Source organism: Microcaecilia unicolor, chromosome 7, assembly GCF_901765095.1.
Source record: "Microcaecilia unicolor chromosome 7, aMicUni1.1, whole genome shotgun sequence".
NCBI classification, from domain to species: Eukaryota; Metazoa; Chordata; class Amphibia; order Gymnophiona; family Siphonopidae; genus Microcaecilia; species Microcaecilia unicolor.
The window spans coordinates 139,674,085-139,688,262 of record NC_044037.1 but is presented as its reverse complement, the minus strand read 5'-3'; the positions used below and the strand labels follow the sequence as shown (position 1 = coordinate 139,688,262).

Genomic DNA, 14,178 nt, shown 5'->3' with positions numbered 1-14,178 from the left:
GATTGTCACCAATTTCTTCAAAAGTAATTTGGGACAATTCACTAAAGTAGCATTACAGTAATCTTGTGATAACAGTAAAGCTTGATATTCAATCATGCCTCAGAGGTGTTGTTACATTTAAAACTAGGCATCTGATGTCATCAGGATGCAATGTGGAAGTGAGCTATACACCTCTCCCCCAGTAGCTTGTGCTCTCTGCATACTTGCTTAAATTTGTTCACTGCCTTGGCTGCTCATTTTTTCATCAGAGTCAATGGCGCAAAATCAATAGTGCAGAATCAGTTGCGGATGTTCAATCGTGCCTCAGAGGTATTGGTACTTTTTAAGCTGGGTGTCCTGCATGTTCGGGATGGTACATCCCAGACGCTAAAGAAGCATGCTTTACACAGGGAAAAACTATAAAATTGCCCCCTAAGGGGGAAATTCTGTAACATAAGTCCTGATATTTACATATCTCTTATGCACATAAATGTTTACCAAACAAAGGAGAAAGAATCAATGGTGCAGCATAACCAGCACAAGAGAAAAGCATATGAGCTTCAAAAATTGGTGATTCGGCAAATGCCTACTTTAGGAGTTTTTCCTTGCTAGTTTACTCTGCCCTGTTTCTTCTCTGCAGCATTCTAAGGATTAGCTTCTTTCCTGCATTGGTGGTATAGTGGTGAGCATAGGTACCTTCCAAGCAGTTGACCTAGGTTCGATTCCTGGTTAATTCAACTTTTTTGGAGGGAAGAGGGTTTAGGAAGCTAATCCTTAGAGTGCAGCCGAGAAGACAGGGGTCAGAGGAAGCTGGCAAGGAAAACCCCCTGAATTAGGCCTTTGCTGAAACATAGCCCCTTTTGGTTCTTTGAATAAAGGTTGTCCTTTTAACGCCAATTCTTGAGGCCCACGAGCCTGGACATGGCTCGGCATTGAATATCCGGGCATAAACTCAACAGCAGCAAAAGAATTGCTGATCATAGTCAGCTGAATATCTTCCTCTGTGATACTATGTTAGGGGCACTTTGTAAAGCTAACTAGTAGCAGATTTTAAGCAAATTCTAGAAAAAAAATTTTCAGTCAGTACATAAATAAATTGTGGAATTTGTTGCAAGAAAATGTGGTCAAGGCCAGTATTTAGTTGATTTCACAAGAGCTTTGGATACTTTTCCAGAGGACGATTAGATAGACTTAGGTGTTTCTGTTTTCTATTTCTGGAAGTAACATGAAAGTGGATTTATATTTTGAATCTAATAGGTACATCCAATACCGAGCCTAGCCATTTTTAGAGACAAGATGTTGAACTTGAAGGACAACTGATCTGACCTAGCTTGGCATTTCTAATGTTCTTAAAATGTAAAGTAATATTCTATTTCTTTTTGTTTTAAAATAATCTTTCATAAATTTAGGAGGAATTCAGTTCACTATTAAGCAGGTTTCATTTCTTGCTACCTATGCAGTATATTCGCCTGTCTCGAGACACAAACCCTGAAACTCTTTATGAGCTGATGACACATTACTGGCAACTGAAAACTCCAAACCTCATTATTTCCATAACGGGTGGAGCAAAAAACTTTTCCCTGAAGCCGCGCATGAGGAAAATCTTCAGCAGGTTGATTTATATTGCACAGTCGAAAGGTAAGGTCACTTTTGTTTTCACACTTAGGGGTGCCTTTATTAAAATGCATTAGGCACAATCACCCAGATTCTATAAATGTCACACAAATTTCCTAGCGCAATATTGCATGCTGTCCTGAGATATGTGCACAACTAAATTGACTGAGCCAGTTAGCACCAATAATTGGGTTCTAACAATCAATTATTGGCATTAATTGGCAACATTTTCGATTTGCGCATTCATCTTGCTAGGTGCTATTCTACAAAGATCCACACTAAAATCTTATAACACACAACTCAAAAAGGCGCGTGACCATGGGAGGGGCATGAGCGGGTCAGGGCTGTTCACTAGAGGTGCGCACAGTATTACTGAATGCGTGCCTAAATTACATGCCACGATCTCCACTAGATTTCAGTTGGTATAAATCCTTGCACTCAAAATTTGGCATGGAAATCAGCTCTAAGCACAGTTATTTTCTGTTCTTTGGTTGCTGGAGTGGTAGGTGTTAATTAAGGTTTGAGGAAGTAGAATATTTACAGAGGTTACTAAGGGCAACTAGGGTTACCATTTTGTGTCCTCTGAAAAAGAGGACACATGTCACGCCCCCTACCCCGCCACGCCCCGCCTCATGCCCCGCCCCACCACGCCCCCTTCGGGTCCTCGTTCCGCCCTATTCCCCGCCCCCCCATCACATAGTCCCCTCCCCCCTCTCACATACCCCCCCCCCTCACTTACTATCTAGCCCTGGTGGTCTAGTAGCGTCTTCTCTTCGGGGCAGGAAAGAGCCCCCTCTTTCCTGCCCGGAGCGCTGCCTGCCCTTGCCTGCTGCATCCTCCTCGGTCTGGCTGGGGATTCAAAATGGGCACCGAGAGTTGAAGCGGCCTCGCGAGAGTTCAACTCTCGGTGGCCATTTTGAATCCCCAGCCAGACCGAGAAGGATGATAGACAGGGAGGCAGCGCTCTGGGCAGGAAAGAGGGGGCTCTTTCCTGCCCCGAAGACGTCACTAGACCACCAGAGAACATGGTAAGGAAGGGGAGGGGATGGGAGACCAGACCCACGGCGCCGATCGCGCACCCACACGCCCACCGCACGCATGTGCCTGCCCGCACCCGCGCCCACGTTTGTCCAGAAATCCGGGCAAACGTGGGTGCAGGCAAAATCCGCCGGACGCCCCGGACATGCCCTCAAAAAGAGGACATGTCCGGGGAAATCCGGACGAATGGTAACCCTAAGGGCAACCTGATTATTGAGTTAGCTTGCAAGACATAGTTTAGTCTTAGAGAGAGAGAGAGAGAGAGAGAGAGAGAGAGAGAAGCAAGCATTATTAACTAATTTCCCATAGTTTTAAACTGAAATTTTCTCTAGAAGCAGACACTTTTCCCATAGTTTGAAACTGAAACTTTAAAAGGTAGGAAGGATCAAATCTTGCTCTAAAAGTCAGTTATTTTCTGTTCTTTGGTTCCTGGAGAGGTAGCATTGCTACTGACCTCAATTAGGTGTTAATTAAGGTGTGAGGAAGTAGAATATTTGCAGAGGTTACTATGGGCAACCTGATTACTGAGTTAGCTTGCAAGACATAGTTTAGTCTTAGTGGGGGGGGGGGGGGACAGAGAGAGAGAGAGAGAAAGAGAGAGAAAAAAGCAAGCATTATTAACTAATTTCCATACTGTAAAACCCTTTTCCCATAGTTTTAAACTGAATTTTTCTCTAGAAGCAGACACTTTTCCCATAGTTTGAAACTGAAACTTTAAAAAGTAGGAAGGATCAAATCTTGCTCTAAAAGACAGTTATTTTCTGTTCTTTGGTTCCTGGAGAGGTAGCATTGCTACTGACCTCAATTAGGTGTTAATGAAGGTGTGAGGAAGTAGAATATTTGCAGAGGTTACTAAGGGCAACCTGATTACTGAGTTAGCTTCAAAGTGTCTGTTTGAAGCGGTTCCCTTAGATTAAAAATTATATAAAGAAGAAAGGTCCCACTTTCTTTCTGAGAAGTTCTGAGAAGTTAGATGATATTTCTCTGGCAAGTGAACATTATTTTGCTTTGTACTTTGGGAACTTAAAGATTGGGGTATAAAAGAGGAATTGTAGGTAGTGGTAGGCAGATTAAAAATATATAAAAAGCAAACTTTATCAACTAATCTCCATACTCTTTCCCCCTAGTTTTAAAACTTGAACTTTGTACCACAGCATTAACAGATAACCTCTAGCAGGCACTGCAGGACCTAGTTTAGTCTTCATCTCACCCACTCTCCCTCAACACCTGCCCACCCCTAGCACAACTCTTCATTTATAGTCACTTATTGTCAGTGCTTTTTTTTGTAGGAAAAAAGGTGCCGGTACTCATTATGAGCGGGGTCACCACATATGACTCCACCCCTATTATAGCCACACCCACATTAGCCACATCCCTTATACCAGCCATGGCGTATATAAACAGACATTATTGAAAATATTATACTAGTATAGGAGAAAAAAAATAAATGATTTTTTTTTCATTATAAATAATTTCTGTAAGCTGTTACAGCTCCAGTATACCCAGTGCAAAATAAGACAGCAGATGTAAATTCTCAAATTGGACATATTCCAAACACTAAAATGAAAATACAGTAAAATGATTTTTTCTACCTTCGATGTCTGGTGACGTTGTTTTTCTATCCATATTGGTCCCAGTCTCTGATTCTGCTGCTCTCTATCTGTTCTCTTAACTCCGTTTCCAGGGCTTCCTTTCCATATATTTCTTTACTTTCCTCCTTTCTTCTTCATTTCTTGCCCTACATCCATAAGTAAAAGCTGGGTCCTTCTCCGTGGAATTGACTGGAGGAGGTATAACGTGGATCCAGCTTTTGCCTATTTTCTCCATCCATGTGCAGTTTTTCTCCTCTCTTCCCTTTCCCTCATCTCCATCCATATGCATCTTCTTCTTTTTTCTTTCCTACCCTCCATCACTTCTCCTCTCTTCTCTCTTCCATCCATGTCCAGCATTTCTCCTCTCTCTTCCCTCCCCGTATCCATATAAAGCAATAATTCTCTCTCCCCTCTCCTCCATCCAAGTCCAGCATTTTTACTCTCTCCCCGCCAACTCCTCCATCCATCCATGTCCAGCATATCTCCTCTCTCCCCTGCCCTCCCCTCCCATCCATATCCAGCCATTCTCTGTTCCCTGCCCTCCCCTCCCATCCATGTCCAGCATGTCTCCTCTCTCCTCCCCTCCTATCCATGTCCAGCAATTCTCTGTTCCCTGCCTTCCCCTCAAATCCATGTCCAGTGATTCCCCTCGCTCCCCTGCCATCCTTCCCCTCCATGTACAGCGATTCATTTAAACCCCAGCCCCCCTCCCTCAGCTCCCCGACTTTCCTTGAAATCTTTAATTTACCCAAAGTCACGGTGAACCGGTAGTAAAAACAGCTGGCAGGCAGGCTTGTCTCCTCATCGTTTCCCTTCCCTCTCAGCGTGTCCTGCTTTCCTCTGATGTAATTTCCTTTCTGCAAGGGTGGGACGTTCTGAGAGGGAAGGGAAGTGACGAAGAGGCAAGCCTGCCTGCCAGCTGTTTTTACTGCTGGTTTGCCGTGACTTCAGGTTAATTAAGGATTTCAAGGAAAGTCGAGGAGCTGAGGGAGGGCGGAGGGGGGGAGCACGGGTGCACGAAAGGAAGGGAGTGGGCAGGTGAGCTGGACCTCACAAAAAGGTGCTGGTACGCAGTACCGGCACGTACTGGCACAAAATTAGGATAACAGAGTTTTAAATACTTCTCATTACCTTCTAAGAAGGAAACACTAAATACATCAGACAATATACTATATAAACTAAAGACATTTTCATATTATTGAAAAACTCAAAAATGCTAAGATAGTGTCAGCAGTCCAGCCGCGAGAGGGGTTCTATCCAGTCTTTTGTGTTCAGTGTCACATGTATGATTATGCATTCAGTGTCACATGTATGATTTTCTCCCAGTTGCTGAGCAGTTATATATGTATACCCGATGCAAAGAGCTCCTAGCTCTCAGAAAATGGTTCCATTCTCTTGAGGCTAGAGTAGCAGACTTGATGTATCTGAGGGAAACAGAGAGGTACAAAGAGGAGACCTACATGGATGTTGTAGAGAAGTCCCACCTCCAGTTTGGTAGCTCCTGTGCTGCCTTGGAGAAGGGAGGTCTCCTAGAAGGACAGCAAACCCACCTCCCCGCTCCCCCCGTTTTCTATTTCTGTTGATGGCTCTCTCATTCTCCCTGTCTCCTCAGCTCGAAACCTTGGGGTCATCTTTGACTCTTCTCTCTCCTTCTCTGCTCATATCCAGCAGACCGCCAAGACCTGTCGTTTCTTTCTTTACAACATTCGTAAAATCCGCCCCTTTCTTTCCGAGCACTCTACCAAAACCCTCATCCACACCCTTGTCACCTCTCGTTTAGACTACTGCAATCTGCTTCTTGCTGGCCTCCCACTTAGTCACCTCTCCCCTCTCCAGTCGGTTCAAAACTCTGCTGCCCGTCTCATCTTCCGCCAGGGTCACTTTACTCATACTACCCCTCTCCTCAAGACCCTTCACTGGCTCCCTATCCGTTTTCGCATCCTGTTCAAACTTCTTCTACTAACCTATAAATGTATTCACTCTGCTGCTCCCCAGTATCTCTCCACACTCGTCCTTCCCTACACCCCTACCCGTGCACTCCGCTCCATGGATAAATCCTTCTTATCTGTTCCCTTCTCCACTACTGCCAACTCCAGACTTCGCGCCTTCTGTCTCGCTGCACCCTACGCCTGGAATAAACTTCCTGAGCCCCTACGTCTTGCCCCATCCTTGGCCACCTTTAAATCTAGACTGAAAGCCCACCTCTTTAACATTGCTTTTGACTCGTAACCACTTGTAACCACTCGCCTCCACCTACCCTCCTCTCTTCCTTCCCGTTCACATTAATTGATTTGATTTGCTTACTTTATTTATTTTTTGTCTATTAGATTGTAAGCTCTTTGAGCAGGGACTGTCTTTCTTCTATGTTTGTGCAGCGCTGCGTATGCCTTGTAGCGCTATAGAAATGCTAAATAGTAGTAGTAGTAGTAGTACTCCTGCCCACCAGGGGATGTACTATACTCTCGCACTGAGGATATGTTAACAAGTTCTTCCCAGGAGGGAAGGGTTAGGACAGCTGGTAGTTGGTGATTCGATCATTAGGCATATAGATTGCTGGGTGGCTAGTGGATGTGAGGATCGCCTGGTGCAAAGATGGCAGACCTCATGAATCACTTAGACAGGATCCTAGATGATTCTGGCGAAGAGTCAGTCTATGTGGGTACCAATGACATAACAAAATGTTGGAGGGAGGTTCTCGAAGCTAAATTTAGGCTCTTAGGTAGAAAGCTGAAGTTCAGATCCTCTAGGGTCATATATTCAGAGATGATCCCCATTCCATGCGCAGGACCCAAAAGGCAGGTAGAGCTCTGAAGTCTCAATGCATGGTTGAGACGATGGTGCAGGGATGAGGGATTTAGATTTGTTAGGAACTGGGCAACATTCTGGGAAAGGGGGAGACTGTTCCGAAAGGATAACCAGTGGGACACTGGTTAACAAGAAGCAGCATAAGGAGTGTCAAAGCAAATGCAAGGTGCAGATATAGAAGGCCAAGAGGGATTGCGAAAAAAAGATAGCATTAGAGGCAAAAAAACATAGTAAAATTTTTTTCGGTATATTAAAAGCAGGAAGCCGGCAAAAGAATCAGTTGGGCCGCTGGATGACCGAAGGGTAAAAGGGACAATCAAGGAAGACAAAGACGTGGCGGAGAGACTGAATGAATTCTTTGTTTCGATCTTCACCGAGGAAGATTTGGGTGGGATACCGGTGTCGGAAATGGTATTTCAAGCGGACAAGTCGGAGAAACTTACTGACTTCATGGTAAACCTGGAGGACGTAATGGGGCAGTTCAGCAAAATGAAGAGTAGCAAATCTCCGGGACTGGATGGTATTCATCCTTAAATTCGAGCGTGGTAACGGAAGATTGGAGGGTGGCCAATGTAACGCCGATTTTTTAAAAAGGCTCCAGGGGAGATCCGGGAAATTATAGACCGGTGAGTCTGACGTCAGTGCAGGGGAAAATGGTAGAGGCTATTATTAAAAACAAAATTACAGAGCACATCCGAGGACATGGATTACTGAGACCAAGTCAGCACGGCTTTTGTGTGGGGAAATCTTGCCTGACCAATTTACTTCAATTCTTTGAAGGAGTAAACAAACATGTGGACAAAGGGGAACCGGTTGATATTGTGTATCTGGATTTCCAAAAGGCGTTTGACAAGGTACCTCCTGAAAGGCTACAGAGGAAATTGGAGGGTCATGGGATAGGAGGAAATGTCCTATTGTGGATTAAAAACTGGGTGAAGGATAGGAAACAGAGAGTGGGGTTAAATGGGCAATATTCACAATGGAGAAGGGTAGTTAGTGGGGTTCCTCAGGGGTCTGTGCTAGGACTGCTGCTTTTTAATATATTCATAAATGATTTAGAGATGGGAGTAACTAGCGAGGTAATTAAATTTGCTGATGACACAAAGTTATTCAAAGTTGTTAAATTGCGACAGGATTGTGAAAAATTACAAGAGGACCTTACGAGACTGGGAGACTGGGCGGCTAAATGGCAGATGACGTTTAATGTGAGCAAGTGCAAGGTGATGCATGTGGGAAAAAAGAACCCGAATTATAGCTACGTCATGCAAGGTTCCACGTTAGGAGTTACGGACCAAGAAAGGGATCTGGGTGTCGTCGTCGATAATACGCTGAAACCTTCTGCTTAGTGTGCTGCTGTGGCTAGGAAAGCGAATAGAATGTTGGGTATTATTAGGAAAGGTATGGAAAACAGGTGTGAGGATGTTATAATGCCGTTGTATCGCTCCATGGTGCTACCGCACCTTGAGTATTGTGTTCAATTCTGGTCGCCGCATCTCAAGAAAGATATAGTAGAATTGAAAAATGTGCAGCGAAGGGCGACTAAAATGATAGCGGGGATGGGACGACTTCCCTATGAAGAAAGATTAAGGAGGCTAGGGCTATTCAGCTTGGAGAAGAGACGGCTGAGGGGAGACATGATAGAGGTATATAAAATAATGAGTGGAGTGGAACAGGTGGATGTGAAGCGTCTGTTCACGCTTTCCAAAAATACTAGGACTAGGGGGCATGCGATGAAACTACAGTGTAGTAAATTTAAAACAAATCGGAGAAAATGTTTCTTCACCCAACGTATAATTAAACTCTGGAATTCGTTGCCGGAGAAAGTGGTGAAGGCGGTTAGCTTAGCAGAGTTTAAAAAGGGATTGAACGGTTTCCTAAAGGACAAGTCCATAAACCGCTACTAAATGGACTTGGGAAAAATCCACAATTCCAGGAATAACATGTATAGAATGTTTGTACGTTTGGGAAGCTTGCCAGGTGCCCTTGGCCTGGATTGGCCGCTGTCGTGGACAGGATGCTGGGCTCGATGGATCCTTGGTCTTTTCCCAGTATGGCATTACTTATGTACTTATGTCATACCGGGGTACAAAGTATAACATAGTGATAGGGTGGACCGGACTGGTGGAGGGGTAGCATTGTATATTAACGACAGCCTTGACTCAGATAGATTACAAATTTAGCAGGACACAAGTCACACCTTTGTAACATCGGGACACGCTACAGAGGTACAATTCCTTGATGAAATCAAGGACAGCTTTATGGAGCAGCTGGTGCAGGAGCCGACGAGATAAGGAAAAATTCTAGACTTGGTCCTTAGTGGAGCGCATGATCTGGTGAGGGACGTTATGGTACTGGGGCCGCTTGATAACAGTGATCATAATATGATCAGTTTTGATATCGACCTTGAAGTAACTGTACACAGAAAGTCAAATACGTTAGCGTTTAACTTTAAAAAAGGAGACTATGATAAAATGAGAAGAACGGTAAAAAAAAAAGCTTAGGGGGGCAACTGAGAGAGTGAAAACTGTACAATAGGCGTGGACGCTGTTCAAAAATACCATCCTGGAGGCCCAGGCCATACATATTCCGCGAATTAGAAAAGAAAGACGGAAGTCCAAAAGACAGCCGGCCTGGTTGAAAAGTGAGGTGAAGAAAGATATTATGGCTAAAAGAAACGCCTTCAGAAAATGAAAGAAGGAACCGTCTGAAAATAACAAGAAGCAGCATAAGGAGTGTCAACGCAAATGCAAGGTGCAGATAAAGAAGGCCAAGAGGGATTACGAAAAAAAGATAGCATTAGAGGCAAAAAAACATAGTAAAAATTTTTTTTGGTATATTAAAAGCAGGAAGCCGGCAAAAGAATCGGTTGGGCCACTGGATGACCGAGGGGTAAAAGGGGCGATCAAGGAAGACAAAGACGTAGCGGAGAGACTGAATGAATTCTTTGTTTCGGTCTTCACCGAGGAAGATTTGGGTGGGATACCGGTGTCGGAAATGGTATTTCAAGCGGACGAGTCGGAGAAACTTACTGACTTCACGGTAAACCTGGAGGACATAATGGGGCAGTTCAGCAAACTGAAGAGTAGCAAATCTCCTGGACTGGATGGTATTCATCCTAGAGTACTGATAGAACTGAAAAATGAGCTTGCGGAGCTACTGCTAGTGATATGCAACTTATCCTTAAAATCGAGCATGGTACCGGAAGATTGGAGGGTGGCCAATGTAACGCCGATTTTTTAAAAAGGCTCCAGGGGAGATCCGGGAAATTATAGACCGGTGAGTCTGATGTCAGTGCAGGGGAAAATGGTAGAGGCTATTATTAAAAACAAAATTACAGAGCACATCCGAAGACATGGATTACTGAGACCGAGTCAGCACGGCTTTTGTGTGGGGAAATCTTGCCTGACCAATTTACTTCAATTCTTTGAAGGAGTGAACAAACATGTGGACAAAGGGGAACTGGTTGATATTGTGTATCTGGATTTCCAAAAGGTGTTTGACAAGGTACCTCATGAAAGGCTACAGAGGAAATTGGAGGGTCATGGGATAGGAGGAAATGTCCTATTGTGGATTAAAAACTGGGTGAAGGATAGGAAACAGAGAGTGGGGTTAAATGGGCAGTATTCACAATGGAGAAGAGTGGGGTTCCTCAGGGGTCTGTGCTAGGACTGCTGCTTTTTAATATATTTATAAATGATTTAGAGATGGGAGTAACTAGCGAGGTAATTAAATTTGCTGATGACACAAAGTTATTCAAAGTTGTTAAATCGCGACAGGATTGTGAAAAATTACAAGAGGACCTTACGAGACTGGGAGACGGGGCGGCTAAATGGCAGATGACGTTTAATGTGAGCAAGTGCAAGGTGATGCATGTGGGAAAAAAGAACCAGAATTATAGCTGCGTCATGCAAGGTTCCACATTAGGAGTTACGGACCAAGAAAGGGATCTGGGTGTCGTCGTCGATAATACACTGAAAACTTCTGCTCAGTGTGCTGCTGTGGCTAGGAAAGCGAATAGAATTCTATTCCCCAAATGATGTTTTGACTTTGACTTTGTCTTCCTATAACTCTTCACAATGTAACTCATAATCGTACTTTAACAAATTGTATTTCCATCATTCACAATATATTGTAAGCCACACTGAGCCCGCAAATAGGTGTGAAAATGTGGGATACAAATGCAATAAATAAATAAATAAATAAATAAATAAAACAGGTGTGAGGATGTTATAATGCCGTTGTATCGCTCCATGGTGCGACTACACCTTGAGTATTGTGTTCATTTCTGGTCGCCGCATCTCAAGAAAGATATAGTAGAATTGGAAAGGTGCAGAGAAGGGCGACTAAAATGATAGCGGGGATGGGACGACTTCCCTATGAAGAAAGATTAAGGAGGCTAGGGCTTTTCAGCTTGGAGAAGAGACGGCTGACGGGAGACATGATAGAGGTATATAAAATAATGAGTGGAGTGGAACAGGTGGATGTGAAGCGTCTGTTCATGCTTTCCAAAAATACTAGGACTAGGGGGCATGCGATGAAACTACAGTGTAGTAAATTTAAAACAAATCGGAGAAAATGTTTCTTCACCCAACGTGTAATTAAACTCTGGAATTCATTGCCGGAAAATGTGGTGAAGGCGGTTAGCTTAGCAGAGTTTAAAAAGGGGTTGGACGGTTTCCTAAAGGACAAGTCCATAAACCGCTACTAAATGGACTTGGGAAAAATCCACAATTCCAGGAATAACATGTATAGAATGTTTGTACGTTTGGGAAGCTTGCCAGGTGCCCTTGGCCTGGATTGGCTGCTGTCGTGGACAGGATGCTGGGCTCGATGGACCCTTGGTCTTTTCCCAGTATGACATTACTTATGTATGTATGATGGACTCCGCCTTAACCAGGCTGCTAAAGCTAACTTTTAAAAAGGAGATAGAACAGTTTTTAAACTAGAATGGGGGAGGAAGCTGACAGTCACCCCTTGGAAGCCCAGTCCAGATGCATTCCACATATTTGCAAAGGTGGAAAAAAGAGAAAACGTCAGCCAGCATGGCTAAAAGGTGAAGTAAAAGAGGCCATTAAAGCCAAAAGATTGTCCTTCAAAGAATGGAAAAAGGACCCAAATAAAGATAATAAAAAGTAACTGCCTAGTCAGATGCAAAGTACTAAAAACATTTTTGAACTTTTCTGCACTTACCGTCGATTCTGTTACGCAAGAGATCCGCAGATTTTCCAGTAAGTTTTGCTGCTTGGACATCTGCCCAAACTACTTACTTAAAAGCGCCCCTAATTGCTTTGTAACTGATCTAACACAGCATTTAAACTTCATGCTAGGAAACGGATTGTTCCCTGGAACCCATGGAAACATATTACTCACCCCAATCCCAAAAGATGCCAAAAAAGATAGTACTGATCAAGCTAACTTTCGCCAAATTGCATCAATCCCACTATTTGTAAAATTAATGGTGAATAAACAACTCAGTGAGTATCTGGATAGGTTCTCCATTTTACATGAATCACAATCGGGATTCCGTACCCTTCACAGCACTGAAACTGTGCTTGTCACACTTCTGTCAAACTTCAAGCAAGAAATAGCATTAGGGAAAAGCATTCTTCTACTACAATTTGACTTGTCAAGTGCTTTTGACATGGTGGACCACTCCATCCTGTTAAACCTCCTCGATTACTTCGGAGCCGGTGGAAATGTTCTAGCATGGCTGAAAGGTTTCTTAACCACCAGAACCTACCAAGTAAAGTCCAACTCAAGTTTATCCCCTCCTTGGCAACCGGTCTGTGATCCCCCTGGCCTCAGCCCTTTCAAAGCTGGGTCTTCACCCATTTATCTATGCAGATGACATCATTATCTACATCCCTTTTCGGACAAATTTCACCGAAGTAACTAATGAAATCAGCCTTGGGATAAACACCATGCTCACTTGGGCTAACTCATTTAAATTAAAGCTTAACACAGAAAACTCATTGCCTTATCCTTCCCTCTCCCTTTAACAGATTCAGACCTGCTACCTTAAACACACCTGGCCTTACCCTGCCCATCTCTGAGAGTCTACGAATACTGGAACTTAACACTCTTCTCTCTCTGGAAACTAAAACAATTAAAGCCTTATTTCCCAAGAGGAGTATTTTGTAATTTAGTCCAATCAGTGGTCTTAAGCTGAATCGATTACTGCAATGGCATATACACAGGGTGCAGAGACCTACTTCTCAAAAAGCTACAAACTGCCCAAAACACAGCGGCTCAACTAATCTTCGGTGCATCAACGTTTAAAAGTTCCAGACCACTTCGTGAGAACTTACACTGGCTTCCTGTACAGGAGCATATAACTTTGCACCCTAGTCCATAAGATCCTCTACGGAGCAGCTCCAGCATATATGGATGCCCTTGTCAACTTGCCACCAAGGAATTCATTTAGATCTTCTCATTCATACTTAAATCTCCATTACCCTGCGTGTTCTGGACTCAAGTATAAAACCACATACGCTTCCACCTTTTTCTATATCGGCACTCATTTGTGGAATACATTGCCTAAATCTGTAAAAACGGTTCAAGATCAACTGACTCTCAAGACCTACTTATTTGGGCAAGCTTACCCTAAAGATCCAGTCCTGCCTCTCTCATTCCTGGATTCAACTCATATAAAGATCTTGTGGACTTAACTACTTTCTCTTAACCCTGTACCTTCCCGCCACCCGTATCAGTTTCTATTTATTGTACTTTCCTGTTTGTTAACTAAATGTTGTGTCACCCTGTCCATTGTAAATGCCTCTGGATTGTAGTCGTGCCAGCCGAGGAAACTAACTGTGCTCAGCTCACAACATAAACAGAGTGAACATAAAATAAAACATAATCCTTAAAAATTGTTACCGGATGAATGCATCAAGGTGAATATAAATTCCTGTGAATGGAATCAATTTGATTTACAATAAATCCAGATACTACTCCCTTATATATAACAATACATTTTTTATTTAAGTGGAAGGGAATTATTTGACTGTACTGGTAAACAGAAAGAGATACTCTTCAGTTAGATTGTACAGGATTAGACCAGTAGAACTGCTGACTCCCTACTGGATCCAGTACACACTCTAATTTCTTTACTAACCAAACGTTTAGTTTCCTGACCAAGTTACATGTAAGT

At 43.4% G+C, this 14,178-nt stretch overlaps 1 protein-coding gene across 1 annotated transcript in view; it reads left to right on the top strand.

The window, feature by feature from the left end:
* Positions 1 to 14,178, top strand: part of TRPM8 (transient receptor potential cation channel subfamily M member 8) — a 1,843,971-nt gene that overhangs the window by 367,454 nt on the left and 1,462,339 nt on the right. The window contains 1 exon segment of the mRNA XM_030210821.1: positions 1,440 to 1,617. Within this exon segment, the coding sequence (XP_030066681.1) occupies positions 1,440 to 1,617 (178 nt within the window).